Here is a 27,421-nt window from a genome sequence, read left to right as displayed (position 1 = left end):
CATCTTTGTCACTGGCACAACTTATTTTATTAGACGTGCACATCTTCGCTTTTCACTCATGGTCTTTGCATTTCTGAGTCTGATGGTAGTTATAGTATGCATACATTCAATGTGTTGGGCTTCTGCTATTTCTTTCTCACTGAGCTATTGCTCAGTGCAGCAGGAAAGTGATAATCACTCAAATTAATTTACTACCGCGAGTTGGAACTGTGGCTTTGCATAGTTGTTAAAAGGTCAGCAGCAAATCACTACAGTGCTTCACAAAAATATTCATACCTCATGAACTGTTTCACAATCTGTCACATTGCAGCCACAAACTTGAATGTATTTTACTTTCTAACTCTATGCTAACAATGCTGGGTTTAATTGCAAGATGGTGGCAAATAATAAATGCTACAGCAGACTATCAGGATCATTGTAGGTAAAAGGAAAACATAATGTAACAATGGAGAATAAATTTCAGTCAAATAACTCCAGGTCTTCTGATTAATTCCACATATGTAAAACAAAAATCCATAGATAACCTCTGATATCAAAAAGTTGAGTTTTCATGAGAAAAAAAATATAGTTTTCCATGAATAAAGGTATTAATTTATAATGTTAAGACTAAAATATTCTCTGACATCGTAAAGTCAGAAATTTGCATGAAAAAACCTCCCAAATAATAACTGTGTAAAATATTTTAGATTCAATGGGTAAATTTCACATATGAGCATCAAGATGTTTTTAAAAGTATAAGAGTACAATATGAAAATAAAGAATTCATATTTGTAAAGCATTTCTTTTCTTTATTGTCCTTCCACTCCTTACACAGTTGCATGATAAAATCTGGATAAAACACATTAAAGTTTGTGGCTGTAACACAACAAAAGTTTAAAAAGTTAATGTGTTACAAATGCTGCTGTAAATATTTTTGTCAGTGGAAGTGATACTACCATCCAATTATCACCCTACATTGTCCAATCAAAACATGGGGATTAGGCTCACATTTATAAGCCAGTATGTATTGGATGTTTATAAGAAACACTCTTTGTTCATAAAGTAACATGAACAAGGCTCATATTGAAAATCAATCTAAGTGCACACTGGAAGAAAAGAAATAGAAGAAAATTATACATTAAAGGTTACATCATAGCAAAAGAAAAAAAAGACAGGCATGACTGATGATTCAATTTATTTGGCCTGAAATAAAGTATATTGAATACACTGTCAGCTTTTACTTTTCACATCTACTGGTTTTATATTCAAAGATCTTTTATTTCCAGTGACCTCCAAGGTCAGCTTGTAATTCAAAGAGGCGTCTGCTTCTGGGGCTGATCACAAAGATCGGGGGAATGTGTTAAGTTACTAGGAGAGTGACCTTCTTAGTTTATGGACAACTGTCACTGCAGTCTGGGGATATGGTGATATATTACTTATTTGGTTCTTTATTTCCTTACAAGTGTTTTTGCACTCAAAAGGTTTTCAAAACAAAAATGTTTAGGTTAATCTCATTTTATTTTTGCACGCTCTGACACACTCTGTCGCTTATTTAAATGCTTTTAACATGCTTTTATCATGTCTGACTCAAGTATTCCTGAGACAAAACGTAATGTTTATGCTGAATTCCTTTTTAGATTAAAATCTGCATATCGTTCATATATAAGTCTACATCCCAAAGTGCATTGTGCCTTTTGTTTGTGTTTTTGTGCAAAGATATTTTCCCCATTAGAGATTTATTTTGTTTTTGCCTTTACCTCAATAAGTTATTTAAATAGAACATTTCTGACAACATAAAGTAGGCTAAAAGATGTTAAAAGCAGCACATCATGGGATGGTCCAAATACATTTGAGAATAAATGTAAAACAAATTCATCAATCTGGAAAAGGTTACAAACTCCTTTCTTGAAGGTTTCAGAAAACCACACTGACAACTTTTATTTAACAAAAAATAAAAGCCAAAAAAAACTGCAAGGTAAACACTTTTCACTGCACTGTAGAACAAACTTTTTAAAATAAGACCTCTATCTGAGTCCTGTATCTCATTTACTCATTTGCTACAACTTCACTCCAATTATTTAGCTTCTTCTCTTTGATATGATAATGCTTAGTCCTCTGGCACCAATTTAGAGTCAACTTTCAATACAACTGAAGAAACTCTGCGCTCTCAGTACCAAGAAAGGTTCTTAATTGTTGGGCCTTTAAGGTAAAATTCATGAGCATGTTGTTAAATTTCATCTGCTGTAGTTTGCGAGCGACAAGCAAGAGCCTGCGGATAGCAATGTGATATGACAAGTCTGAACACACAGTGGGTTTTTGCCACTTGAATGATAGAGAAGTAAAATACTCTGCAGTTGTATAAATAAGAGAGTTTCATTGTCATAATAGCAAAAAAGGGTAACTTTAATAAACTGTACAGGCTTCATATAAAAATTGTCCAAAAGCCTTGAACATGTGACTCATCATCATGTCTTTTCTTAAAGTTTGAGTTCCTTCAGAGAGATGAAATATGACAAGTACCTTAGTCATATAAACCCCACATCTTCCGCAACAATATTTTCAATTAACAAACATCTAAATGTTTTAATTTACAGTTGTACACCATCTCACATTTCCCTTAGAGCCAACTGAAAAAGTGGACATTTTTTTCTCACGTCATTGTAGTGTCGGTGAGTAACCCCTGAGCTCTTTGTAGACGAGTCAACATGTATTCTTTGGCTTCCGTCAACAGTCCAAAAATATAGTTGTTAGAAAAAAAATGGATGGACACACGGATGAAAGGGAAGCATTTCTTCATGCTCCCCTCTTGTTCACAAGTCCTTTATGATTTCTTAATCTAACTGCTCCAGAACAATAAAGGTAAAATAGTCTCATAAGAGACAAAGATGACATGGCAGGGGGACAAAGGGTTGCTTTGTCCAAAACAGATAAAATAATGGGAGCTGATGATGTGGAAAGCCAATTACATCTGTTTCAGAGGGGAAGTGGTGTATGCTCCCTTCACCCTGCACTCTACTTCACCTTTGATGATGTAAACCTCTGCAACTAAAGAGTCACAGTGGACATCAAATAACTTGGAGCATGAGCAGCTATTGTTTCTTCTGTATGTGCTGTAACTACACTTAAGTCAAGCCTTTTCCTGCTTCACCAAACCTTATGTTTTCAGCTTTTATTATCAAAATACAAATGGTATTCTATCTGTTAACAAATGGCCAGTACTGGCCAGATGTGATGAAATCGAACCCCAAATATGCAGCTCTGTTCAAAGGCAAAGCATTGCAAGCAAAGGCAGATTTATAGGCTATTACTACAAACAGACCAAGGAAAATGCAAAACCAAAGCCACAGCTTATATGGTCTGTGCATACAGCCTAGAGACATTCCTTGTAAGGTCTTGCTTCTCTTGTCTCACACTTGACAGGTACCTTTACTTGTGCCGCATCTCTTGGTGGTTATGCCTTCATGACATAAGACTGTAACCATACACATGCCCCGGGCAAAGATGGGTGAAGACTGAGATGGATAAACAACAGTTTTATGGAGCAGAGCAGAGGGAGTTCACTGTTTGGGGCTAAAAACAAAACACTTTCACTGACTGTAATGGATCATTTTACAGCTACAACCTACATCCCTCCCATTTATTCAGTTAACTAGAAAACAAGAGTTTAAGAACAGTTAAACGCTGCTCTGCTTTTAACAATTTAAAACTTTAGTAATGGTGCTTGAAAATGGAGGTTGTAAAATTCAGGGATTTAGCAGGATAAAGAAACCAAGAGCTTATTGGGAAGATGCGGTCTTCGAATGACAGCAAGACAAATCAGACTGATTTTAACTGTTATATGATTTTGTGTGAAAGTGTTTATGCTCCTTGATGATTTCCAAATATTGTAATGGTGCAGCTACACACTTCAATGTATTTTGGGGGGATTTAATATGATGAGATAAAACAAAGCAGTCAAGATTTTCAGCTATGTTTCAAGCTGCTCCTCTGCTCTGCCCTTCCAGTTCCTGCTGGTTGCTGATCGCCGATTTCTCCCACCTGTGCTGCCTTTCTGAGACTCGCTTGAACCGAGTCTACACTGACTTGTGTATTTGGAGTTAAACATTTTCCCCAGTCTCAAGTCAAATATTTTCTGTCTTTATTCACATCCACTCATCAATGACTGACTATTGGCTCTCTGCTGAGGAAGATAATGACCTCAACAGATGTTCAAAGATAATTCTGCCATGATCATATGTCATTGTGAGGACGATGGTGTAGTTAGTCTTTAACCACACATAGCAACTTAGATGTAGGTAAAAAACTTCAATTTTGGTCTCACCTGAGCCAGTGGGTCTTCATTAATTTGTCGATCCATTCGTACAAATGCTGACATTAAATTGCACATAGGCTAACTCTAATTACTATTTGATTTCTGATGGTCATAAGACTAAAGGAAGCAGAAGGGGGAAAAAAACATGCGTTTTTTTCCTGTGTGGTTGTGACACGACAAAATACGGAAAAGTTTATGGGGTATTAAACATTTTTGCAACACCGTTTAGAAAAAGAGACTGTTTTCTGTTTCTATTGTTTACAAGTGCAGATCACCACAGCCTCCTCTTGAGTTGCACCTCTATTTTATACTCCAGCAGATGAGAATAATTTAAGCCTCTCGATATGCAAATGTATTTAATTGGACTGTCACAAGCAGCCTGGCATCGTCAACCTCATGGAACGACTAGAGCTACAAAGCAGATTAAATTTTGGTGACCAATTTTGTACTTATAATTTTCAGCGATCTTGCAAACACTTCACTTCATGTTCCACCTATCGCAGCATCTATATGTACTGCCACCGAGGACCACCCTAATTTTCAGATCAACACTTAAGTTATTTTTTTCTTTGCATACCTAATAACTTCCTTTTCTTCCAGATCACTAAACTGCCAAGCGACTCATCTTGTTTGTACCTTCTTTAAGTCTGTATGATCATAAGGGTGGAGCTGGCATTGTCTGTCCCTCAAGAGCTTCTATGTCCCCATTCTGTCAGATAGGTATATTTTGTCATGGTTTATCATGTTACAAGAATATATCTTTTTCATCATGGAAGAGAGTTTTGTTTATCCATGCTGTGTGTCCAAATGCAAGCCTATGTTTGAGACTCTGCACAGATAAATTGTAATTCATGATCATTACATTAGTCCTAATACATCAATATTCCATGAATCTGTGTGAATGTGTTTTCTGAAAGAGCAGAGCCTTGTTGAACTATGAAGGTCCATATTTTAGTGAGAGTGCTTTATCGGGGAATGGAAAATGAAACCTGCTCATGTAATATGAACCAGGCATATTTAATGTATTCTCCTTTCAGCTAACAAACCTTGATATGAAGCCTCCTGGATATTGTTGGTCATCCCAATTGAGTTAATTACACCTGATGCTTCCTGGTCATGTCTTTGCATAATATTAACTTATTTAAAAACATCAGATCATTTCAATTAATTATACGACCTCGATCAATTTTTTACAATCTAACTTTTACATTCAATAAAAGTAATATCAGCACACAGAGAAATGTTCCTGTTTGGAAAGATGGTAGGTGAAATTATTTGATTTGAATGATGCAGGTGTGTGCAGTGCAGGAGTCGTTAACCTGCAGTGGCATGTTTGCTTTAGTCCCTTTGCACTTAACTACGTACATCTTAACTTTAAAATGTAAATGCATCTAAAGAATTTTTAGCTTTTTGCCGTTTTTCTTAGGCATTTTCATCCAGGCATTTTCTTCCCTTGGATCTGTAGGTTTTCTCTAGGTACACCAGTTTGCTCCCACAGTCCAAAAAAAAAAAAAAAAAAAAAAAAAAAAGAGTGTCAGGTTAACTGGTCTCTATAAATTCTTCTTAGGTGGGATTATGTGTGAGTGGAATAGAATGTGGGCTAAGGGTGTTTTGACAACACAATTAGGAATAAGTCATAATGTTATGTCTGATCAATGTTATGCATACATTGATTTAAAAGCTAATTTTAAAATAAATCCACATCTGTTCCAATGAATATCCCTTCCATGCCTTCCTGACATAAGTGTCTGTAAGCTTTTCTATTCATCGTCATCTCTTTCATATTTTCTTAAGCAATCATTTTTTGTACCCCACAGCCTCCCCCCACTCACTTAATGGAGTCTTTGATTCGCATGCGTATGAACATGCTGAGATGATATTAGAGAAGATGGCACGTAGGAGAAAGAAGATAAAACACGGATACAGAGATGAAACCCTGAGCCGCAACAGGATAATGTTGGCCTCAAAGTTTGTGCCGCTGCTCCCTCACATGTCAAGGGTGCATAAATTCTCAATTCTTCATCTTGACTTTAAAAATTCATGCCGTTCATTTAGTTTGAAAGAATGGTGTACAAGGGAGTAATTGATTTCTGGGCTGATCATGCAACCTCGTGATTAATGGTACACAACATTTTGTGAAATGACAATCTGCCAAACTTTGTTCACTGATACAGAATGCTCCCGGACCAAGAACATAAAGAATTATTACATATATGTGGAAGGGGATTTATTATTGCACTCATAGCACCGACTTTCTGTTATATTTCCATCACCAGCACATTTTCCATTTGGTTCTGAAGTTTATTTTTCTGTGATCTCTTAGGTAATGTTTAATAGTGACATTTCGCTGCTTTTTTATTCAGTGTGACTCACAACATCTTGCTCTTGTGTGTAAACAATGTAATAAATCTCTGAAGGCAATGAAAGTGTTTGGAAAATTAAATTAGGAGAAAGGTAAATCAACTGATTGTAAAAAAAAAAACTAAACAAAACTGTGCCCTGATGATGATTGCCTCAAATTTTCCACATTCCTCCACAAAAATCTAAAGCCGGACTATGTGGCTGAGTGCAAGTAAATCTGACTAAAATTTTTCATAGAGCTTTGTAAGGAACAATGTATTTATCTTTAATTGTCACTGCTGAATGATAAAATTAAACTTGATATGAAAAAAATTACACACTGAAGTACAAAGATGTGTCAACTGACTGAAAACTAGATTATTGAATGATGAGATGAGACAAATCTGAATAAATGTATAAATATGTAGACGGTATGCATAACATTTCCTTTGTATAACTTATTTTTTGCCTATATTTGATTTCACACTTCAGCAAGAAATGGCACATCTTATAATTTCAGCTGATGCACAAGACTTTAACATTTCTGATAGATGAAGGATAAAAAAAACCCTCACAATTAAATTTTATCCACATGAATATAATATTTTTGCTATTTTACTGTGTTTTGTTGTCCACATTTCTTCATTAGACATTATGTACTTTTGTTTACTCCGAAAAACATTGCAACAGATGTACAAAGATGTAATACATACTTCATGTGGGACACACGTACAACCCCTACATGAGTGTTCATAAAGCTATTCAGAGATAATTAGTTGTCTTTTGATTTGATTTAAATCTTTGAAAATGTTCTTGTGTACATAGAGATTGTACATTTTCAGTTAAAACTTTAATGTAATATTGTTATTGAGTGTCCTGTAAATGAACCGTAGGAGATGAAAAACTGAAACTATTTTTTCAGTCTGTGTACCCATCAACAGATGGTTTGTTAAAGATAGAAACAGCTCTCTATTAGTTTTGATATTTTAAACATTTGTAGCTATGGTTATACCCTATTGAAATGCCAACCCTGCATGCTACATTATTTAGGTCATACAAGCTGCAGTATGACCACATATCTTCAGTGTGATAGGAATCACCCAGTAAAACTAAAGCAATCACACATTTAACCAAATGTGGAAGTTATTTGTCAGTTTCTATGAAACTACAGCGTGGGTGTATGAAACATTTTCTAGTCTTGAACAAGAGGCTAAATTGCTATATTTATTGCTTACTAGACGTAGTTTTAGCAGAGTAGACTGTTTACAAAATTCACACCAAATGTTCATGTGTTCTTTTTCTCCTTGAAGTGTTGATCATTAGAATCCCACTTAATTTCACAGTTTCCATTAGAGTCTCATAAAGCTATTTAGTCTAGACAGTTTCTTTTAGCTCTTCTTCAAAATGAGCAGTATGAGTATATCAACTAATTCAGCTCACTAACAGAGGAACAATTTTATAAATATTTTTGGAGTAAAACTAAGAAGCCCTTGTCTTATGTTGTTTTCACAAAGGTGTTAGTCAATAAAAACAGTATTTGGAAGATTAATTAAGTTCAGACTTGAGTGTGCCATTTGTATGGAAGAAGATCACGGCCACTGGGGGAAAAAAATAATTCTGATTATTTGAATATATATATATATATATATATAAAAATCTGAAAAATAAGACAAAAAAACTAAAATTAATTAGAAATGTTCAAAATTTTGAATATTTTTCTCAGAATTCTGACTTTAATGGGCACCTGGCAGCAACCAGCAGAACTAAAAGATTTTTTTGTGGTTATGATTATTTCATACAAGCTGTCAACAACAATATACAATTGAATGTGTAAAAAAAAAAGGGCACACGACTGATGAAAACATGTTTGTTGACTTTTTTTTTACTAATTTTTTGAACTGGTGGGCTTTATTAGCAAGGCTTAGATAGAAAAGGTGCAAAGAGAGAAAGAGTTATGCATGCAGGGAACATTCTGATGTCTGGAACCAAGCCCCATATGGAGGACCATTATCCTTCATTTAAGTCATTGCCATAAAAGATGGATAGTAGATATTTTGGTGATCCAGTTATTACAAGAGCTTGTTCATGACATACACTTCTACATTCTATAAAAGTAAATCAGGATCCATATTTGAAGTTTTAGAGCAGTTCTCATCAGCACGGTACCTCAATAGAGCCAATATCCTGCTCCAGAAACAAGGGCGGATCAGAGCAAAGTTTCAATATAATCATGTGAAGACAACAATGCTACTGTTTTGAAAAGCCAGCCTATTGCGTAACAACTTTGGATGAGGAGAATGTGAGCTGGAAACTAAAAATGGTATTCAAGAAAACTGAAAGCAAGCTTTTTTTGCCATCTTTTGAAGGAACAAAGAATTTGCTGCGAGTCAGCATGACCGCTGTGAAACTCATCAAAAGACAAAAAACGTAAAAAGCATGAAAAAAGCCTAACTCATTACAAAGACTATTTCCCTCATCTGCGTGGTTCACTGAAGGAGCAGATTGCAATTCAGTACTTCATTAATAATTGAGCATGTGAACAATGGCAGAGTGATAGTTCCATTGTGTTCAAGTCAAAGAATAAGGCACTCTCAATGCCAGAAGGAAAATAGTCATTATGCTGTCTGCGCTTATCAGCTCAAAAGTCTGCTGAAAACAAATTTGCATGAATAGCAGCGTCACTGAATAATACTGTGCTTGAGTCTGACTAAACAGGGATGTTGTGTTTGCAGTTACTATCCCCTTGTTGTCAGAGTCATCGGTTTGCTCCTGATTTCTCATAAAAACATTCAAAAATAGATCTAATAAGATTTTATTCTGTGAATAAAAATATCAGCCTTTTGCAGAAACACGATGCAACACCTCGAACAGTGTGCAGTGTTATGAAAGGTGAAGAATGTCACTCGTGTCTCTGAACTCAAACGATCTGGATAAAATCTGACAGGCGGAAATTATCTGAGAGAGATAGGAGAGGAGTGTGAGCACACAGGAAGGAGGATGGAAAAAAAAGAAGTGAGGGCTTGTTCCAGGTCAAACCGAAAGCAAAACAGCTGAAACAGGAGAAGGGAGCGGTGCTGAGGTTGACTAGGGCAAATCAAAGAACACATGGATTAAGGGCATTTGCCTGACTTGTGGTTAAACCAACTTATATACGGAACATCGCTTTGCAAACACACCACAGCCTGCTCAGTTTTAGTCACAATATCTGCCACTTTCAACTGGGAGAATATTTTTTTAAGAAACTGAGAGGGAAAGGGCAAAAATATTGCCCTTTTAAAATCAACTGCTTGTTCTAATAACTTTTTTAAAAATAATGTTCTGAAGCCCAAAGCAAAAGGCTTTATTTTGGCTTCATATATACCCAATGCAGAAATAGGTTTGAATAAAAAGTCAACTAAATAGCTTAGTTATTACAGAACTAAGCTGTTCTATAGAACATGATTAAAGAATCTTCAGATTTTACATGATTAAATTGAAACATGATTTTCACCTATTGTTTTACAAAAAAAATGAAAAAGAGAGTGGAATGCATTTATATATACCCTTATAGTCTTAAACGGTAACCCTATGTCAGCTAATTGCCTTCAGTATTCCTCTTATGATGAAGTCATTGACCTGGGGCCAGCTGACCCTTCCAACCCAACTATGAACACTCGCTACACTGCTGCACTTCGGCTACAATTTACTTCTCACAGTATACAATCAAAAAATCCCACTGCACTTTTTACTACCTATGTACTGTATATACAGTATGTGTTTATTATGTGTGAATTGTATTAATTTTATTTTATGAGCTTTCACTTCTGAGTCCATTTGTACTACTCAAGTGCCTTGAAATTGCCCCTCAGGGACAAATTATCAATTGAGTCTACACATATCGTCTGTGTAAATAAAGCTGTTCTGTTAAAGCAAGAAGGTTTTTTTAGGGAACAAACAAGATCACCAAGTACAAGGAACATAGAAGACAGGTCAGGAAGAAAGATGTTGGGGAACTTTAAAGAAGGGATTATATTTTCTGAGAAAACCTAAGTTTTGAACATCTCATTGAGCAATGTCTAATCCATCTTTTGAAAACGGAAAGAGTATGACACAACTGCAAGCCAACAAATACACAGCTGTCCACCTAAACTGACAGGTCAGGCAAAGAGCATTAACCAGAAAGGGAGTTAAATGGTCCATAATAGCCCAAATATTCAATTCAAAAATACTTTATTTATCCCAAAGGGGAATTAACTGTTGTCATAGCTAGAATTATCAAAGTATCTTCAAAGACTTGCTGTGGATAGTGATGCTGTGGGCAGGAAGGATCTCCAGTAGCAGTCAGTCTTTCATCGAATCCGAAGAGGCCCCTGACTGTATAACAACCTCATGAGTGTCATGACAATCCTGACAGCTGATATGTCACAGTAGCATATGGACTAATCACCTTCACAGGGTGTACCCCGCCTATCACCCATTGACAACTGGGAAGAGACACCAGCACCCCTTGCAACCTCATTATGGATAAGCGTGTAAGATTATGGATGGATGGATGGATGGATGGATGGATGTCCTATTTGACAGCGTCAGTTATTGGCAAGCATTGCTGATCCATCTCAATTTCTTTTGTTGTTCCTTTTAAAATCTGTCTGGCTATTTCATGAGAAAGCCAGGCAGACAGATGATCCATGCCCATCAGTACTAATTGAAGATATGGTTTGGACTTCCTTCTTTTCTCTGCTCTTTAGTCCTACGCTTTAGCCATGGAGATTAGGGGTTGTAATTAAGGCATTAATTGGACTTTTCAGAAGATCATCAGCTACTCCCACTTGTAAAAGCAACTCATTGTTGTCACGGTTACACATAATAACAATTGTCCTAAAGTAAAAAAAAATAGCAAGCTCAAAAATCCAGAGGGATTAATTGTCCAAACATGCAATGCCTCAACCCAAAAAATAATGACTAAAAGTCTACAAAAACAACAAATCAGAACTAACAGAGCGACTCCAACATTCTGCCACCATCAGCAGCGCAACTCTAGAAACATAAGAAGCTTGAGAAAGAAACTTAACAAATAGATTTTAAAGGCAATTTTGAGTATTGTTGCACTAAACCATATTTTAATTTTAGGAAATACAGCTCTAGATTGTGACTAACAGCATTTCTAATTATAGATGTATTGCCCCCAAATATATAATCAAGATTTAACCTTTAGAACCTCTTTTTTCTTTTCTGAATAATCTTTATTTTGTGCTTTTGTATTTTGTGAGAGACAACATGTCACAACTCCCAGACAGGCCTATTTCACTCTCCTTTTGCCATTAATCCCACTTTGGTTCTACATCAACATATTGTGTGGAGCTCATTGACATTGTGTGAATGATACAGCATACTTTTTATAATTACCTTGACATGTCTCTCCCAATTACACAGTAACATCTATTTAATCACAGCAATATTATGATGCCCTGTGCTTACCTGTACTGAATATTTATATATTTAGTTAGAGACAGGAGATCATGACCAACAGCTTGCTGGATTCTCCAAAGACAAGAGATAATTGATTTCTTTGTCTTCAGAGGTGCATTTTAGTAAAGCAGATAAGACTGAAATTAGAGACTGTTTTTTGTTTTCATATGCAATCTCACAAGAACAGCTCTGATTATTAAAAAGCAAGGGACAGAATGCATCTCAGTATCCTATTTAGGATCATTTCTGGCATATTTACTAACATTGTGCCTTATACTGACCAAAGCCCAGTCCTAAAACTGTTGACCCCCTTGTTTAGAGTTCAGGGTTAGGTTTAGAGATAAAACTGTCTGGGTTAGGCATAAATTTAGTTACTGAAATGAATTTAAACTTTAAAACGGGTCAATTTGACCCGGAACATAACAGGAGGGTTTAGTCAATACAAAGTCTTAATATGGGTAGAAATACAAACTTGTGTGTGTGTGTGGGTGATTTGGGGACTTTGAATCTTTCCAAGCATTGCTGATAGAGCATAGAGTATGCAGTTTGTGGGTCAGTGGTGAGACATTTGCTTGCTTGTCCAAGCAAAAACCACAGGGCTCTGGGGACCGGTGAAACTGAGGGATTGACACATTAACAATAAGTTTCCCTGCAAGAAAATGAAAAGCTGTCAGTGTCAATAGGCATGTTGGCAATAGAATATTAGAAGTGACTGACAATCATTTGACCTGTGCCAAATACCAGCACTTAGCAAAACTCTTGCCGATTAACCTGGCAAACCCAGCACTTTTCAAGCTTTCTCTGAACAGTGACACTCCACAAATCATCTAAGCAAAACCAGTTCAAATCAATCAACTGCATGGTCGGTCTTGCATATTATCAAACTAAATAACTCAGAATATTTATATTTATAGATTTAAATGTACTTACAGCCAGAACGTACAGTAAAAATGCAGATCAAAACACCAAACGCATTATTAATCTTTCTAGAACATTGGATATTCAGCACTTCGACTACTAGCGTTTTTGTCCCTTGTACAAAACGTCTCATTACCTCGTTCTCCCTAACGCAAATGTTTTGTAATCAAGATTTTTTCCTAGGTTTGCATATATTATTCAAATGAAAGCTATGTCTTTGGTAGATATGTCAGGGATATGAATAATTTGGTGCTGAGCTTTTCTTTAGAATCATCTTTCTTTGTATTTTTATGTGTCCTAACATAGATCCATTACCATCTACTGGCTCATGTTCCATTTAAAATTTTGTGAATTTATCTATTCTATTCTAAATTTAGATTTTTAGGAAAAATGTAAACTTAAAAGTATCAAAATGAGACTGAACGAGTCCTGCACTGACTTGAGCTAATAGGCCACTCAGAGAAGAGACACAAAGAAATAAAGATTTCAATTTAGAAATGTGCTCAGAGACAAAGAAAAATAATTTTGGAGACATGTCCTGTGGTGTTGTTAAGTTACAATTGAAGTGTTCAAACATAATATCTTGTTATATTTGGAGGAAAAGCTTGCAAGCCTGAGACAACCATCCCAAATGTAAAGGGGTGTAGATGCAAATAAGAATAATATTAATAATATTAATGGAAAGTCTTCTATTGCAAAAAACAAAACAAAGCAACAACAAAAAAAACAATGTTGTAAAAACGATTTAAAACAATACTTTTGATGAAGAATGATCAGCAATAAAGCTTTGGGTCTGTTTAAAAAATGTCCAAGTAACTGACATTTATGGCATGGGAATTTGAAGATATATAAATACTCAGAATCATCCAGACAAACAGGTTTTATCTTATCTGCTGTTTACCAATAATAAAAATGTTTCTGTCAACCAAAGGTAATATCTTCTAGCAAATGGTAGTAACTCTTTCTGCCTACAAGTAAGGCAGAAAGAGTTGGGCATGCACCACTGACAACCGGCATGACATTTATTTAAGTCAGATCGAGCATGAAAACGAGAAGCTAAGACTGAATCACAGCATGAAGAGGGGGCCGAGGTACTGAGATAATTGGTTGAGCTGAACTGATTCAGAGCCCATATTTTTGTTCAGTGCAGCCTTCCCTGACTTGTTTCTGCACATTATTACAGAGAGTGTTTGCCCGGTTCTTTTCACCTTTCAGAGGCTTCAGCATCACCCTCATGTACACTTGTCACTGAGGTGGAAAAAAGGTGCTTGTCAACTAATAAAATTATGGAAATCTTTAGTCTAGACAGAAGCTGTGAAGGGTTTCTGTTGCTTGTAAAAACCACAACCTAACTGAAAACAAGCTACTCTTTCAGTTTAACATAAAGAATATACATCCAATCTCTAAACTCTTGTTTTTTAAAGCTATTTACTTTTGTTTGTTAGTGCAAACTGACAGCACATTGTCAGACACAGACATGCATAAAAGAAGTCTTTAGAGCAGACAGGTGCCCTTCACTCTTCCTGAAGTCCTGAGGAGGTAATTCTGAAGGTGGAGAGTTGATTTGAGGCCATAGTCAAGGTGGGTGTCAGTTTTTGTCAAGTTTCAGACACAACTCTGCCACAATTTCTGTTGTTCCAGATCAGTGACTGCCCAGCAGCCCCAGAGGAATGTTGGACAGTTTCAGAGTGATGTAAAAGAAGAACAGGGAAACTCTGACTTAGTGGGATTTTCTCTCTGAATTAATCTGAACTGCCTGTTGATCTTACAGTCAATGTGTCTAAAGTTACAGGATTTTTTTTTTTCAGAATAAATGCAGTGTCTCCCAAAAGCATTCATAAATTTTTTGATATGGCACATAATTACACACACCAGTGCATTTGATAAAGTCGTGACAGACCAAAAAAATAAAGTACCACAAGCAGTCATTGTGAGGTGAAATGAAAGTAATGCATAGTATTTAATATTTTTTACAAAGAAAATCCCCTTTATTTGGATACCTCTAAAAAGATGAGTGCAACCAACTGTCTTAAAGCTTGTAAATACAGTATGCCTGTGTATGTTATTACTATTAATACACCTTTATACACCTTTACAACACCTGGAGCTCCTTAAAGCTCCAGATGTTGTTGGGTTGTGTTGGTTGACCCGCCTCTGCAGCATCACATTGACATTGGGGTAGTCCCCCAAGAAAGGAAGCTGTAACTGCAATGAGAGTTTATTGGATTTTTGGGAGGAATGGTCTATTTTGAAAAAATAATTTAAAAAAAGCAAATATATTTGTAAAACATAAAACAAAAAAAAACAAACACAGAGAGTAATTTTTCTGCTTTAAAATCTTTTGTAGTGGTCTATCACATAAAATTCCCCCAAAATCTCTGGGATTTGTGATTGTAAGGTCACAAAATTTGAGAGGTTGGAAGCAGTGTGAATACTTTTGTAAGACACAGATCAGAATAAAGCAGAGAAATGTGATTGACACACTATCTGGAATATTATACATTTTAATAGCTTACAGCATTAGGGAGAGTTTGCAGGCTTTTTTTGTCCACCAATGATGCACGGCCCGGTGCTTCATACAAATTGTTATAAGTCCGGCTTTATATCCCCATGTTGGAGCATTACCCTAATAAAAATCTGTCTGACCTAATTAAAAAGGCTCAAATACTACCTGTACACAAAAACAGATGGACTTTATCCAGCTAATTACTGGGTAACTCTGTCCATCCAATTCAGAACTGTATTAGCTCAAAAAAAAAAAGCTGCAAAAGCAAAATTGTTTGGGTTTCTTGGGGTTGCTGGGAAATATACAAAGAGGTAGGTGAAACATTTGGGAAGTTATTATGCGATGAAACCAAGAGAGTGGAAAGAGATATACCTAATTACCATAGCAAGAAAGAAAGAAGAGAGACTCAGTGCTAAGCAACAGGTAACCCTGGTCTGTGCCTATTAATATTTCAGTGATGTATCTCTCCCGGTGCTTTCACTTTGGAATTCCAGGAATGTCTATATGCAAAGCATGATCTGAGTGTGTTGTGTAGGAAAATGCTTGTGTGAAGCCATGCATGCAGGTGCACGTACCATCTCCATGTGTAGCCATCAGTCTATTGAGAGCTAGAGGGCATGTACTGGTCCGCCAGCTACTCCCACCGACCTCATCATTCTCTCTCTTTCTCCCTGTGGGGTGGCTATGCCAGCAAGCCCCTCCGGCAACAATGCACACACAATCACACTCACATACATATGTATATGCATGTGCACATTTGTAACCAATGCTAAACATGTTCTCACAAGCATGCACACATTCATATTTGCGTGCGCAGTGCACACTCTCCTCCACTTCAACCATTAATCCGTCCTTCCAGCCAGCTAAGCTTGAGGGTCTCTGTGAGTGGGCAGCAGCCCCCTGCCGTGGCCCTGGCCACATTAGCTGCTTGGCGGGAGAAGGGAACGACTGGGCAAGCCAGTAGCCTCCAGCAGGCGTCCCCCCGCAAAAGTTGGCACCCTTTAGATGAGCTGGAATGGCCACAAAGTGAGAAGAATCTAATCCGGTTATACAAGGGTTTTTTTTCCCTCACAGCTTCCTCAGTCACCAGAGGGGCTTATATGGGCAACATTACATAGGAAAAAAAAAAAAAAAAAGAGTCCTGCATGTGGTGTTTACTCAGAACTATTGGATTAAAATTAAATCAGTACAGTCCAGTGTAAAACAAACAAAAAGTATATGAGGATGCAACGTATCTATTCAGGCTGATTCAGGGATATCACAAGACAGCTTCATGGGGCTTTTATCTCTGGTGTAAATAAATCCTGCAGCGATGCTTCAGTGTGAGGATTAATTTTTCAGTCATTGTTGACTGGCCTCTAGTGGAGACCAGTTAGTCCATGTTACCGAGTGGATGGTGAAATGTAGCCTACCTGCATAAGGGATGGGGGCGTCTTTATCCAGGGCAACCAGTGGAGGGTCCAACAGAACAACATCAGTGTTTTCAGTTATCACTCCATGGTATGATGTCTCTATCCAGGGCTTGTGTTTGTTCACTGTGGACACAGAAAGCAACAAATGAGCCTTAAGAAAACACACCTTAACACAGATAAATAGTTTCATTGCACTCAACTTATCTCAGCTTCTTTGACCTTAGAAAGACATAATTTTTTGTCTCTCTTTAGTGCTCCTTAGCTGTTTTAAATGAAAATTTTGTAATATTTCAAAGTAATTAATTCCAGAGTTGAAGGACATAAAGTAGTATAAATACTAAAAGGCTTAGGGCACTTTATCAGTCTTTGGAGTGTGCGGTGTTGTACAAACAGTAGCCACTTCTCCACCATCTTTCATTCAATGCAGAAAGAAACATAAAGAGAACAAACAGGGAATATTTTCACTTCTATGATGTTATTATACTTGACCAGAAAAGAAGAAATAGAAAAAACAAATTGCAGCAAATTGTTTGACTCTGTAAATGTCAGGTGAGTTGAAGGATCAGAAATGACAAGGCAAAGCTGTAATTTTGGTTCCCCTGAGATTCAGGACTAAAGCACAAAAACAATAATTACTCCCCATTCAACAACAGGAAAAAATAAGAAGTGGACTCTCTCTAGGTTTAAATCAAGCAGCAATTGTTACAGACCACTTCAGCTATGCCCTGGATGTCAGTAAAATCAACGGAAGTGCTAAAATGTGCGGTTTCGAATAATTTAGAAGAACAAAAGTCACAAAATATCCTTCACTTGCAATGTGACAATGAAAGTATCAAAATATCAATTTGCTGCTGCACAATACCTGCTAATGCATGTTATCCCTGAATTATGCTACTTTAGTTTAGCTTAAATATCTGCACCAAGTCACTGCCCAGATACCAGTCGGATCACAAAACCTTTTCATAAATATATGGTTAAAGTCTTATTTGTATTTAACTAAGAACACTTCCTTCTGTGATTTAGTTCTGTGAAGACAAATATAAAAGAAAGCAAACAAATTTTATTCAACTTAACAGATTTCAGTTTCTATAATTATTGTGGTCAGTTCAAATGGAAATAAGTGTGATTTTTCTTTGTTTTGCTGTGGGCAAGTAGCTATATAGAATTGAGAATTGATTCAGGTAACTGCAGCTGTCAAATGAGGAAATATACTGTATATAGTAATCAAATTGGTAAAAATCATGACTACTCAAAGCTCAGAAGTACCATTTAATGGAATGAAACCTGTTGAACTTTCTACTGGGGGAAAAAAGATGGGCCAATTGTCAGAAACCAAGTACTGTCTTGAGGCAGTCTAGCAAATTCAACCTAATATTTATCCCTAAGCAATTGTATAAAACCCATCTTAGATTTAATAGACATTAGTTAGCAAGTCAGAACCTTGTACAAATAGGAAAATATTAGGTAAGGGGTTAACAAAAAAATATGACGGTAGTATAACTGGTTTCCAAAAATGTTAATTGGTCACAAGATTATTTTCAATGAACCCAAAGCAGAGCTGTTTGACAATGATGCATTGTACCATAAGTGTAAACCAAACACATAATATTTTTACACATAAGTCAAGCATGGTAGTGGATGGCTCATGATTTGAACTTTGCTTAAGCTGGTTTTACCATCCGAAGATGGTAAATTCAAGCTATCCATAAAATCAACAATTCTAGATGCACATTTCCCAACAGCAAAGGCTTAGCTGAAACGGGTTCATGAAAAATAAAATGATCCCAAGCACAGAAGCAAAACTACAACAAAATGGCTGCAAAAGAACCAAGGTGCTGCAATGGAATAGTTAAAGTCCAGACCTCAGTCAAATTAAAATGCTAAAAGTAAAACCTCAGGAGAACTGTGTAAAAACATATATCAGCAACTCTCAATGAGTTAAGGCAATATTGATTATATTATAATATTGATACCATGATTGATTAAGATTTCTTCCACAGTTATGTGAGAGGCTGTGGAAGTCAGAAAGTAAAAGAAAAACCTACTTTTAAGGGTTAGATTATTCATTTTAGTTTTTCCAAAGATTGCATTGACAATAAATGAAACTTTCGCCAATGACAATAGTAATCACAAAAAGCTGATAAGCCTGTGAGTTACTGATGTCAACTGAATGTTTTCTGTGTTACCCAGTATCTGATAGCACTGCTTACACAAATTATCTTATATCCATTGTAAGCACAATAGATCACCACTCTGTAGACTTTAGAAAGATGTTTTATGACAGTGATTTCATGACATTTCATGAAATGTGTTTCTCAGGGAAACCTGAGAAACACATTTTCTCACATGAACACCGGAAGACTCCATATTCATGAGGGGCAGCCAAGAAAGCGTGACTAACAGCACTGATACAGTCAGAGGAGATCATTCACTAGAATATTAGGAAGTGATTAATATTCATTAGTTTGATAAAACAGTGAGGATAATCATGAGTTTTGAGTGTGTAATGATGGGAAATATCTTGGTGATAAAGTTACGGTGCAAAAGACAGCATGTTTTGTTTGATACTAAACAGGGTGGATGTTTTTACATTTACACAACGAACCTTATAGTCTGAATGCTTTAGCTGAAATTAAGGCTGTATTTTCACAGCAGATCTTAATGCTCAAATCTGACTTCTAGTTAAATCCGACTTTTTTTGCATGATTGTTATTACCACCAGTTAAATATGACCAAAGACTTCTGTGTGAGTGGTTAACAATCCTAAAGAAAATTGCATGCATTGAAGAGCACTGTTGATATTACACAGCATCGCACTGTTTATTGACGTTAGAATGGGTGCCGATGTCTATGGATCAGGTTAAAGTTTTTCAGTATTGTCACAAGATCATAACAACCCAAAGAAGCTAACTAAAAGAAAGTACAAATTAAAATAATGCCCTTTAGTGGAGAATTGACTTTTCATTATAAAAGTCTGTTTTGATGTGTAGTCAGAGTCAGGATGGTTGGGATTGTGATGTGTCGCACTGTAAGTTAATAATTTTCATACCACTGTTTAAGTCAGGATTTACAGTGTCTGCCTCCTGCTACCATATACATACCACATATGTATCCGAATCACTACCACATTTGAAGGTGGCACAAATGAGAATTTTTATGGAGGTGAAAAGATCGGGATTAAGATCAAAATCGGGCAATTCAGACTGTCGTGAAAAAGTCGGATATAGGTCACATATGGGCAAAAAAGACGCTTTGAGTTACATTCGCCTGCTGTGTGAACATAGCCTGGTGAACCTGTGTACACTGTAGCCCCAGTTTTTACAATATTCTGTGGCTGTCGCTCACCTTCTTCAGAAATCACAATGTAGTCCATTCAGAGTTTTCTGTAGCTGTAATAACTACTTATTTGGCATTTATTTAATCTCAAGCCTGGACAGCATGGTTACAATTATAGTGTTTCCATCCACACAAGTGCTCCTCACCGGCTATTTTCTCTTTTCAGGATTGTTCCTGAAATAAAATAAGGATAAGATTAAGTTAAGGCGAGGAATGTAAATACCACATCAGTCTGTCTAACAAACAACATGCCACATTCAAAATTCTTGAATCTGAATTTCAGCAAGTTGGCTTTATTATGAATAATGCATTTGTTCTGATGTGATTGGCAACAACCTAAGAAAGTGGCCATTGAGTGTTGATCAAAATACAAAAAAATTTGAAAAAGCCCATCATGAACTGAAATTCTCATTTGTGACAATAGCAAAGTTCCACTAAATCTGAAAAACACACCATGAGACTGAGCACTATTAGTACTTCGGAGTCATGAGGACTGAAGAGCCTTTTCAGCATAGTCAGCCAAGGATTCCTGCTGGCCTTGTAATCTGTGATGCTTAATGTGCCTCTCATTCTCTCTACTTAGCTGTGTCAGACAGACCTGAAGGTTGTGTTCTGAATTATGAAATAAATTCTGAAAGCAATTCCACCTTCAATACAACAAAGAATATCTGAAGACCTGCTTTCTTAGATGTCATAAGAGAAAGATCACCAACAGAAAACTCAACATCACTAATTAGCACCCCCTTTTGCGAGGCCATCAGTCAGCATGACCAAGTTGCTTTCAACTGCAAGCTAATCACAACTTAAAGCCTTGCTGCTCTCTATGTGTGTGGGATAAAATGGTTTTTCGTCAGGAGTGATGAGAGCAATAAAGCAGTCTGCCTCCGGTAATCGCCACGGCATCAAGATGAGGTCCCACCCACATGTGAACCCTACCCCCACACCCACAGCTCAACCAGTCACCGGGAAGACGTACGTAGTGGAACCTCGAGAACAGAATTGGGTTCATGCACTGACAGCCGGAGACCTGGCCCTGAGTCATTACGGAAAAATGGATGATCTGTTCTTTCGTCTTAGAATAATGTCTGGCCGTTGGAGGTCGAGGAGGCAAGAATGAGAGGGTGGGATGATGGGTGGAGACCATCAGTTGCCGAGATTCCCAGTGGAAGCGTCGCTGCAGCTTATCACGTTTGAACCCGAAGCTAATGCCCTGACATTAAGTGATTAGCTACATGGAAAACTATGGCAACTTGAATCAAAACTGAACTTGATAAATCCTCTAATCAATACCAAAGTAACATCACTCTCTGCTGTTAAACTCAAAGGAACTCCACTTCTCAGCTTTGCTTTCTTTGCTAAATGTCTTTAGCACACTAAATGTAAAGTAAACATTTACAATGTGGTAAATATTTGGACTCTACATTCCAGGCTGAAATGAACTGATAAAAACATTTTCATTTTCTTATCTGTTTTTTATTTTTCTCTTCTGACAATTGTTTCTCACATGATTAAAATAAAGATTTTTATCATTTTATAGTTGCCCTTTACATGTTTTGATTTATACCTGTGATGCTCATCTATTGTTTTACCTTCAAGAAAGACTCTAATGGAATGAATGCTTAAAAGAAAAACTCAGTCCAAGACAAGTGACCCCAATTTCAAAAAGTACACAACCTGTACAGCTGCTAAAAGCAGTCAGTAAATGGCATGCGATAACCTACGAATGGAGGGAGGTCAATTTGCTGCCGTCTTGAGAAACCTCACATCTGTCTGGGTGAATGTGGCCTGCTAAGGTGTTAAACGATTTTTGCATGTTCATGCCAGAACTTGAATTAAACATAAAATTGTGTGCAACAAGTCGGGGGGATGGGAGCATGGGGTTAAATATACTGAACTAAGTTGCTGTGTTTGCTTATTGACTGCACATAGTTAAAGCTTCCATGCCAACATTGTCTAGTTTTTTTCACATTACAACCATAAATATCCACGTGTTTTACTAGACAATTATGTGCCAGGCTACCAAAAGTAATGCGTGTTTTTAAAATCAAAGTAATAATAATAATAATAATAATAATAATAATAATAATTTTTTTAAATACTAAAAACTTCTTTTCACTATTACAGTTAGAAGTTGCACTAGATTTAATTTATGAGTGTAGGAGCAAAACATGGGAATAGAAATGTACACCACAATTTCTTCATATTTTAATTTGTAAGTGTTTTAGAACCACATATAATTTCATTCCACTTCACAATTATTATCTCCTCGTTAGTATAGTAGTGAGTATCCCCGCCTGTCACGCGGGAGACCGGGTTCAATTCCACGACGGGGAGTGAAGTTTGTTTCAGGTCCCTCTTGAAAATGAGATCTAGATCTCAACGGGGTTTACCTGATTAAATAAAGGAATATACACTACTTCATGTTGGTCTTTTGTATAATAATCCAAATAAAATTAATTAAATTTTGGGATTGTAACTTCTTAATCTATTCATATATTCAGAGGGTATGAATTATTTTACAAGGCTCTGTTGAGCTGAGCCAGTACTGAAATACCAAGACTTTCATATTTAAAGAATTCCTGGATATTCCTAGGTAATTGTCTTAATTTTCAGAATAAAGACGCTGTGTTTCCCACTCTAACCCCTTCAACTGTTCCATATTATCCAACATGTGGCTGCCAAATTAATAAATTGCATCATTCATGCATTTTAGTATCTGCCTATTTTTGCATTTTCACAAACGAGCAGAGTCACAAGCCAGAGAATAATTTCTGTGCCTCAAATCACATTAATCACAGGAATATAGTTATTACCCCCTGTCCAGGCTAATATAATCAGTTTGTGTGACAGCTGAAAAGAGAATTCTGGAGCTGCGATGCCCTTTACAGCAAGCTGCAGGTCAGTGGGCCTATCCCCCGCCATTTCATTGCCAATTAAGCTGAGAGGCGTGGATTTGATTTGAGGTTCTGAGCATGGCAGAGGCGCTATAACGGTGGATTAATCTCTGACCAGGCGACAATGTGCCACCGTGGCGGTGCTGGTGAGAGCCACCTCTAACCAGGCTTATGCTGCAATATGAACAGACCTCCGGAGGGGATACAGGGAGGAAGAGAAACAGTTGTAATTAAAAAGAAGTCTGTAGGAAATTAAACTCTGATTGATAAGGTCAAGAAAAAGGGGCTGCGATGAATACATCAGCATAATGAAAAGTAAATGTAGCAGAGACAGCTAGGCATTACTGCTAGCAGCACGCAATTACAGCCAAACTGGAAGCTGGGAGCTCATCACAGCTCAAAGTGCCACAGAGACGTTCGTCAGTGGGTAACTGCGAATCAACCAGAAACATCTCCGCTCTGCCCTGTACTAGGGGGGTGGGCTCGTCTCTGCTTTTGCTTTGCTCTCCACCACTCCATCATTGCACTGATCCCTGTCTTCTTTAAACCCTGGAGATCTTTGCAAATGCTAATCTTGTATTCTCTGTATGTCCTGGCTTTGTGCCTATGAGAGCAGGCTGACAGGAACCATCTGCAGGGAGACAACTTTATCACATTTAAAAGCTTCCAAGTAGATCACTTCTCCAGACAGGTAGCATCCCCAAGTTTGGTCTTGAAATCTGTTTAACTACAGGCTGATGCATTTAATATAAAATGTAGCTGACACTAGCAGTAATGCATTTTTAAAAAATAAAAAGAATGTTGTAGACTCCTAACTCCCATCATTCAAGTATCTTTAAAAAGTCATAGGGGAGGTGATGCTGTGGGCAGGAACGATCTCCAGTAGCAGTCAGTCTTACAACAAGAATGAAGAGGCCTCTGACTGAAGACTCCTGAGTGACAGTAACATAAACGTCATGACATACTAACAGCTCAATATCTAGGCAGTATAGATGATGTTTCACAGCAACATGTCCTGGATGACACGGTCGCTCCTCACTAAATCTGTCTGGACGTACAGTTAGAAAGCCATAAAGAGAGCTCTTGGTATCTGGGATATAATCAAAAACTGGTTTGTATAAAAACAAGTAATAATTCAATAATATTATCTGTGATGCTCTAGACATTTTTGGGAGGCTGTGCAGGAGCACATTACTTCAAACAGCCTCAAGGAATCTATGAAAGGGATATTTGCAAATCTCTCCCACTGCCACACCTCAGTCACATTTAAGGCCAGGCTTTGATTAAGCCACACCAAAATCTTCAATTTATTTGTGTCATTCTGCTTCATTACCCAAATGTTAGACTGCTGAAATTAAGGTGTCATAAACAGATCCTGGCAATACAAGGCAGCTCCAGGTCATCTACCGTCGTCATGTTTGGATCCTTTATCTGAATCGCTGTTTGAGTTTGATAATAGATTAAACTGAATAAACAGCTCCTAAAATATTCCCATTATTTTGTCATTGTAGAATATCTTCCAAAAAGTCTCGGGGATCACCAAGATCTATTTTTGACATATGGGCGACAATGTTTTCTGGTTTTTTGAGCGGGGCTTTTTGCCTTGAAATTCTTTGTCTCGTTTTTGTCCTGTCCCTTTCCTCATTGTTTATTCATATATATTGTACAGTATTTATCTGAGGTAAACTAGGGCTGTGATGCAGGGCAGCTTAAATATGCTTACAGTATGACATGTTTAAGACCCTACCTGATTTGTCTTTCTCTTTAATAAACTGACAGTCTTTGTTTGAACATCATAAAAGTGTTTCAGTCGCTTTTCTTACAACTCTCTCCAAACCAGGAAGACAAATAGCAACAATGCTTTTCTTGGTATCCCTAATTGCATGATTATGTTTTCAATCACATATTTGCGGAAATTTATTTAAGCAGGTGTAGAGGGAATTTCAGTTTGTTTATCCACTAAATCATCAGCAAAGTTAAATGCAACGATTAAGTCAATAGAAGACACACTTAAATGCTCCTCAAGGTGACTAAATAAATCTGAGAAAGACTTGAGCTGAATATAAGCAGGGTTATTAGCCTGAGCACAGAGCAAAGCAAAATGTGTTCCTGCCAAACCTCCTGGGTCACATTGAGCCCATCGTAGCTCCTCTCAGACAACGACACCCTGACCTGTTTTGTGTCTGCTTCTGTAGTCCTTTCAGCTCTGAGCTGTGTTTGGAGGACATTCAGTGGAAAGTAAACTCCAAACTATAAAAGTCATCTAAGTATAGTTGAAATTTAATTATATACACACACAGACCAAAAAAAATTAATACTCACATTATTTATGACTAAATTTTTGTATTTTAGGCCATTCGGGTGAATATTTTTTTCCTTTTTGCTAAATGCCAGAAGAATAAAAGATAGCTTAAAATTATTACTTTGTTTAATTTTAAATTCAGCTTAGTAATTTTACTAAGGTACAATTTTCATGTGCTTGAAAATGCCATATCCAAATGTTTTAACAATAATTAGAACATTTGGTATTAAGTATCAACAGCATGACAATGTCCAGCCAAGACACAGGAAGAAGACTTACTGTATGTGTCCCACAGAAAATATTTAGGTAAAACTGTGTGTTTTAAGCTCAACAAAAGCAAAGCATTTTGTAGATGCTGGCTAATGGTGATGATAGTGTGCCATCATCCATACAAGAAAAATCTGAGGTGCACTTCACCAAATAAATTAGTTACAGAGTAGTTTAAGTTCAATAAAGTCGATATGTTGGCGTGGCCATCAAAAAGTTCCCCTCTCAATCCTATAGCATATGTATAGGCGGAGCTAAAATGTGTATGAGAGAAGTGTAGGTTACTAATCTGACTCAGTTGCACTATTTTTATTTGGAGGAAGAGGTCCAAATTCTAGCAAGCTATTGTAATAAAGAAAATACTTGATCAAAGTCCTACAGGCTATTATGCAATTGTACCAAACACTAAAAAAAACACAAAAAATGTTGTGAATTTTAGTACAAATAAGTACTTTTTACTGGAAACAAAAGTGCTTTGTCTGGTTTAGCATAAAACAATGATAAAAAAAACCATTCTAATTGTTTTTATACAGCAGATGTATCTGTTTTCAACTCAATATACAGAATTGTACTTATATAAGGTAGCTTTGCAGTAAAAATGCTAGTAAGATGGCCACGATTTGACCTTTTTGTATCTGCTGTGTTTGAATTTAGGTTTTTGAAACGATGAGCTGATTGTAACTCTTGGCTGAGTGAGATAAAGCTGGATCTCCTCATCCTTTTTAACATCAAAGACTGCGCTGCAAGTCTCTAGGTGTATGTGAATGTGTAAAGTTGTGTTGGTGTGTCTTCGTTTGTGTGGTATACATGCTGCTTCTGTGGCCATTTGTGCATTTAGGCCATGATCTTAGTGCCTTGTGTCTTGATGACTGTGTGCGTGTGTTCAACATAACACTCCATTTGGGAGGTTCACTTGTGTCGATAACGTCAGGCCCTTGCAGCTTCTTTACCTAACAGATCCAAAACAACAAGTGCACCAGTGTCCTGTAAAGAAACAGGGTGAGTACTGTGGCTGTGGTAAACAGAAGACCTCAGAGCAAACATCCCTCACCTCCTGGCACAAGCAGACATAAACTTTCAAGAATTTGTTCTTCACAGACAAAAACAAACACTCACAGGAGGCAAAGGGCTGGCACACGTGTAAAAATCCTTTCTTTATTTGCACCGCAGCATGCAATGGCCTTTTGTCAGAGCAGTTTTTTCCTATCTCCCCCTCTCCAATCCTCCAGCAATATGAAAGCTGTGAGACAAAAGGTCAGACTTTTATTACAAGTTTGTTTTTTACCTTCGCTGGCTGAAATCCAAACCTCCTCAACCTCACCTCCCTTTGGATTCAAAGCACACAATTACAGATGGGTCGCTGAAACTGAGACAAATGCAAAAATAAAGGCAATCTGTTTGAGTTTGTTCCTTTGATTTAATCAGTGTGCTGTCATGTTACTGCGAGTTTTGCTCTTCTTCCAGAGAGAAGGGAAAAAGAGTCAGTGCCCCACCAACCTTCCTGCTGTCCTCAGGGATGAGTTAGAAAAACAAAAAGAGAGATGAAGGCGTTTTCCTGCATTAAGGCTCACGCTCGCACAAAGCTAAAAGCATCCATCCAAATGTCCAGGAGTGGATGTTTGGGAGCTGCATATGCACTTTGGAGCCATCGCCCCCAGCCATCATTACCCCTCTTTATCAAACGGCTACATAGTCACAAATGTGCTC

The 27,421-nt window shown here is 37.0% G+C and overlaps 1 protein-coding gene across 1 annotated transcript in view; it reads right to left on the bottom strand.

Annotated features, from left to right (window-relative positions):
• The window catches only part of LOC114133258 (calsyntenin-2), a 285,154-nt gene that overhangs the window by 155,064 nt on the left and 102,669 nt on the right, over nt 1–27,421 (bottom strand). The window contains exon 2 of the mRNA XM_027999001.1: nt 16,916–17,038. Coding sequence (XP_027854802.1) covers nt 16,916–17,038 — 123 coding nt within the window. The remainder of the gene's footprint in view (nt 1–16,915; nt 17,039–27,421) is intronic.

Source organism: Xiphophorus couchianus, chromosome 18 (genome assembly GCF_001444195.1).
Source record: "Xiphophorus couchianus chromosome 18, X_couchianus-1.0, whole genome shotgun sequence".
In the NCBI taxonomy this organism is placed as follows: domain Eukaryota; kingdom Metazoa; phylum Chordata; class Actinopteri; order Cyprinodontiformes; family Poeciliidae; genus Xiphophorus; species Xiphophorus couchianus.
This window is presented reverse-complemented; position numbering and strand designations above follow the sequence as displayed.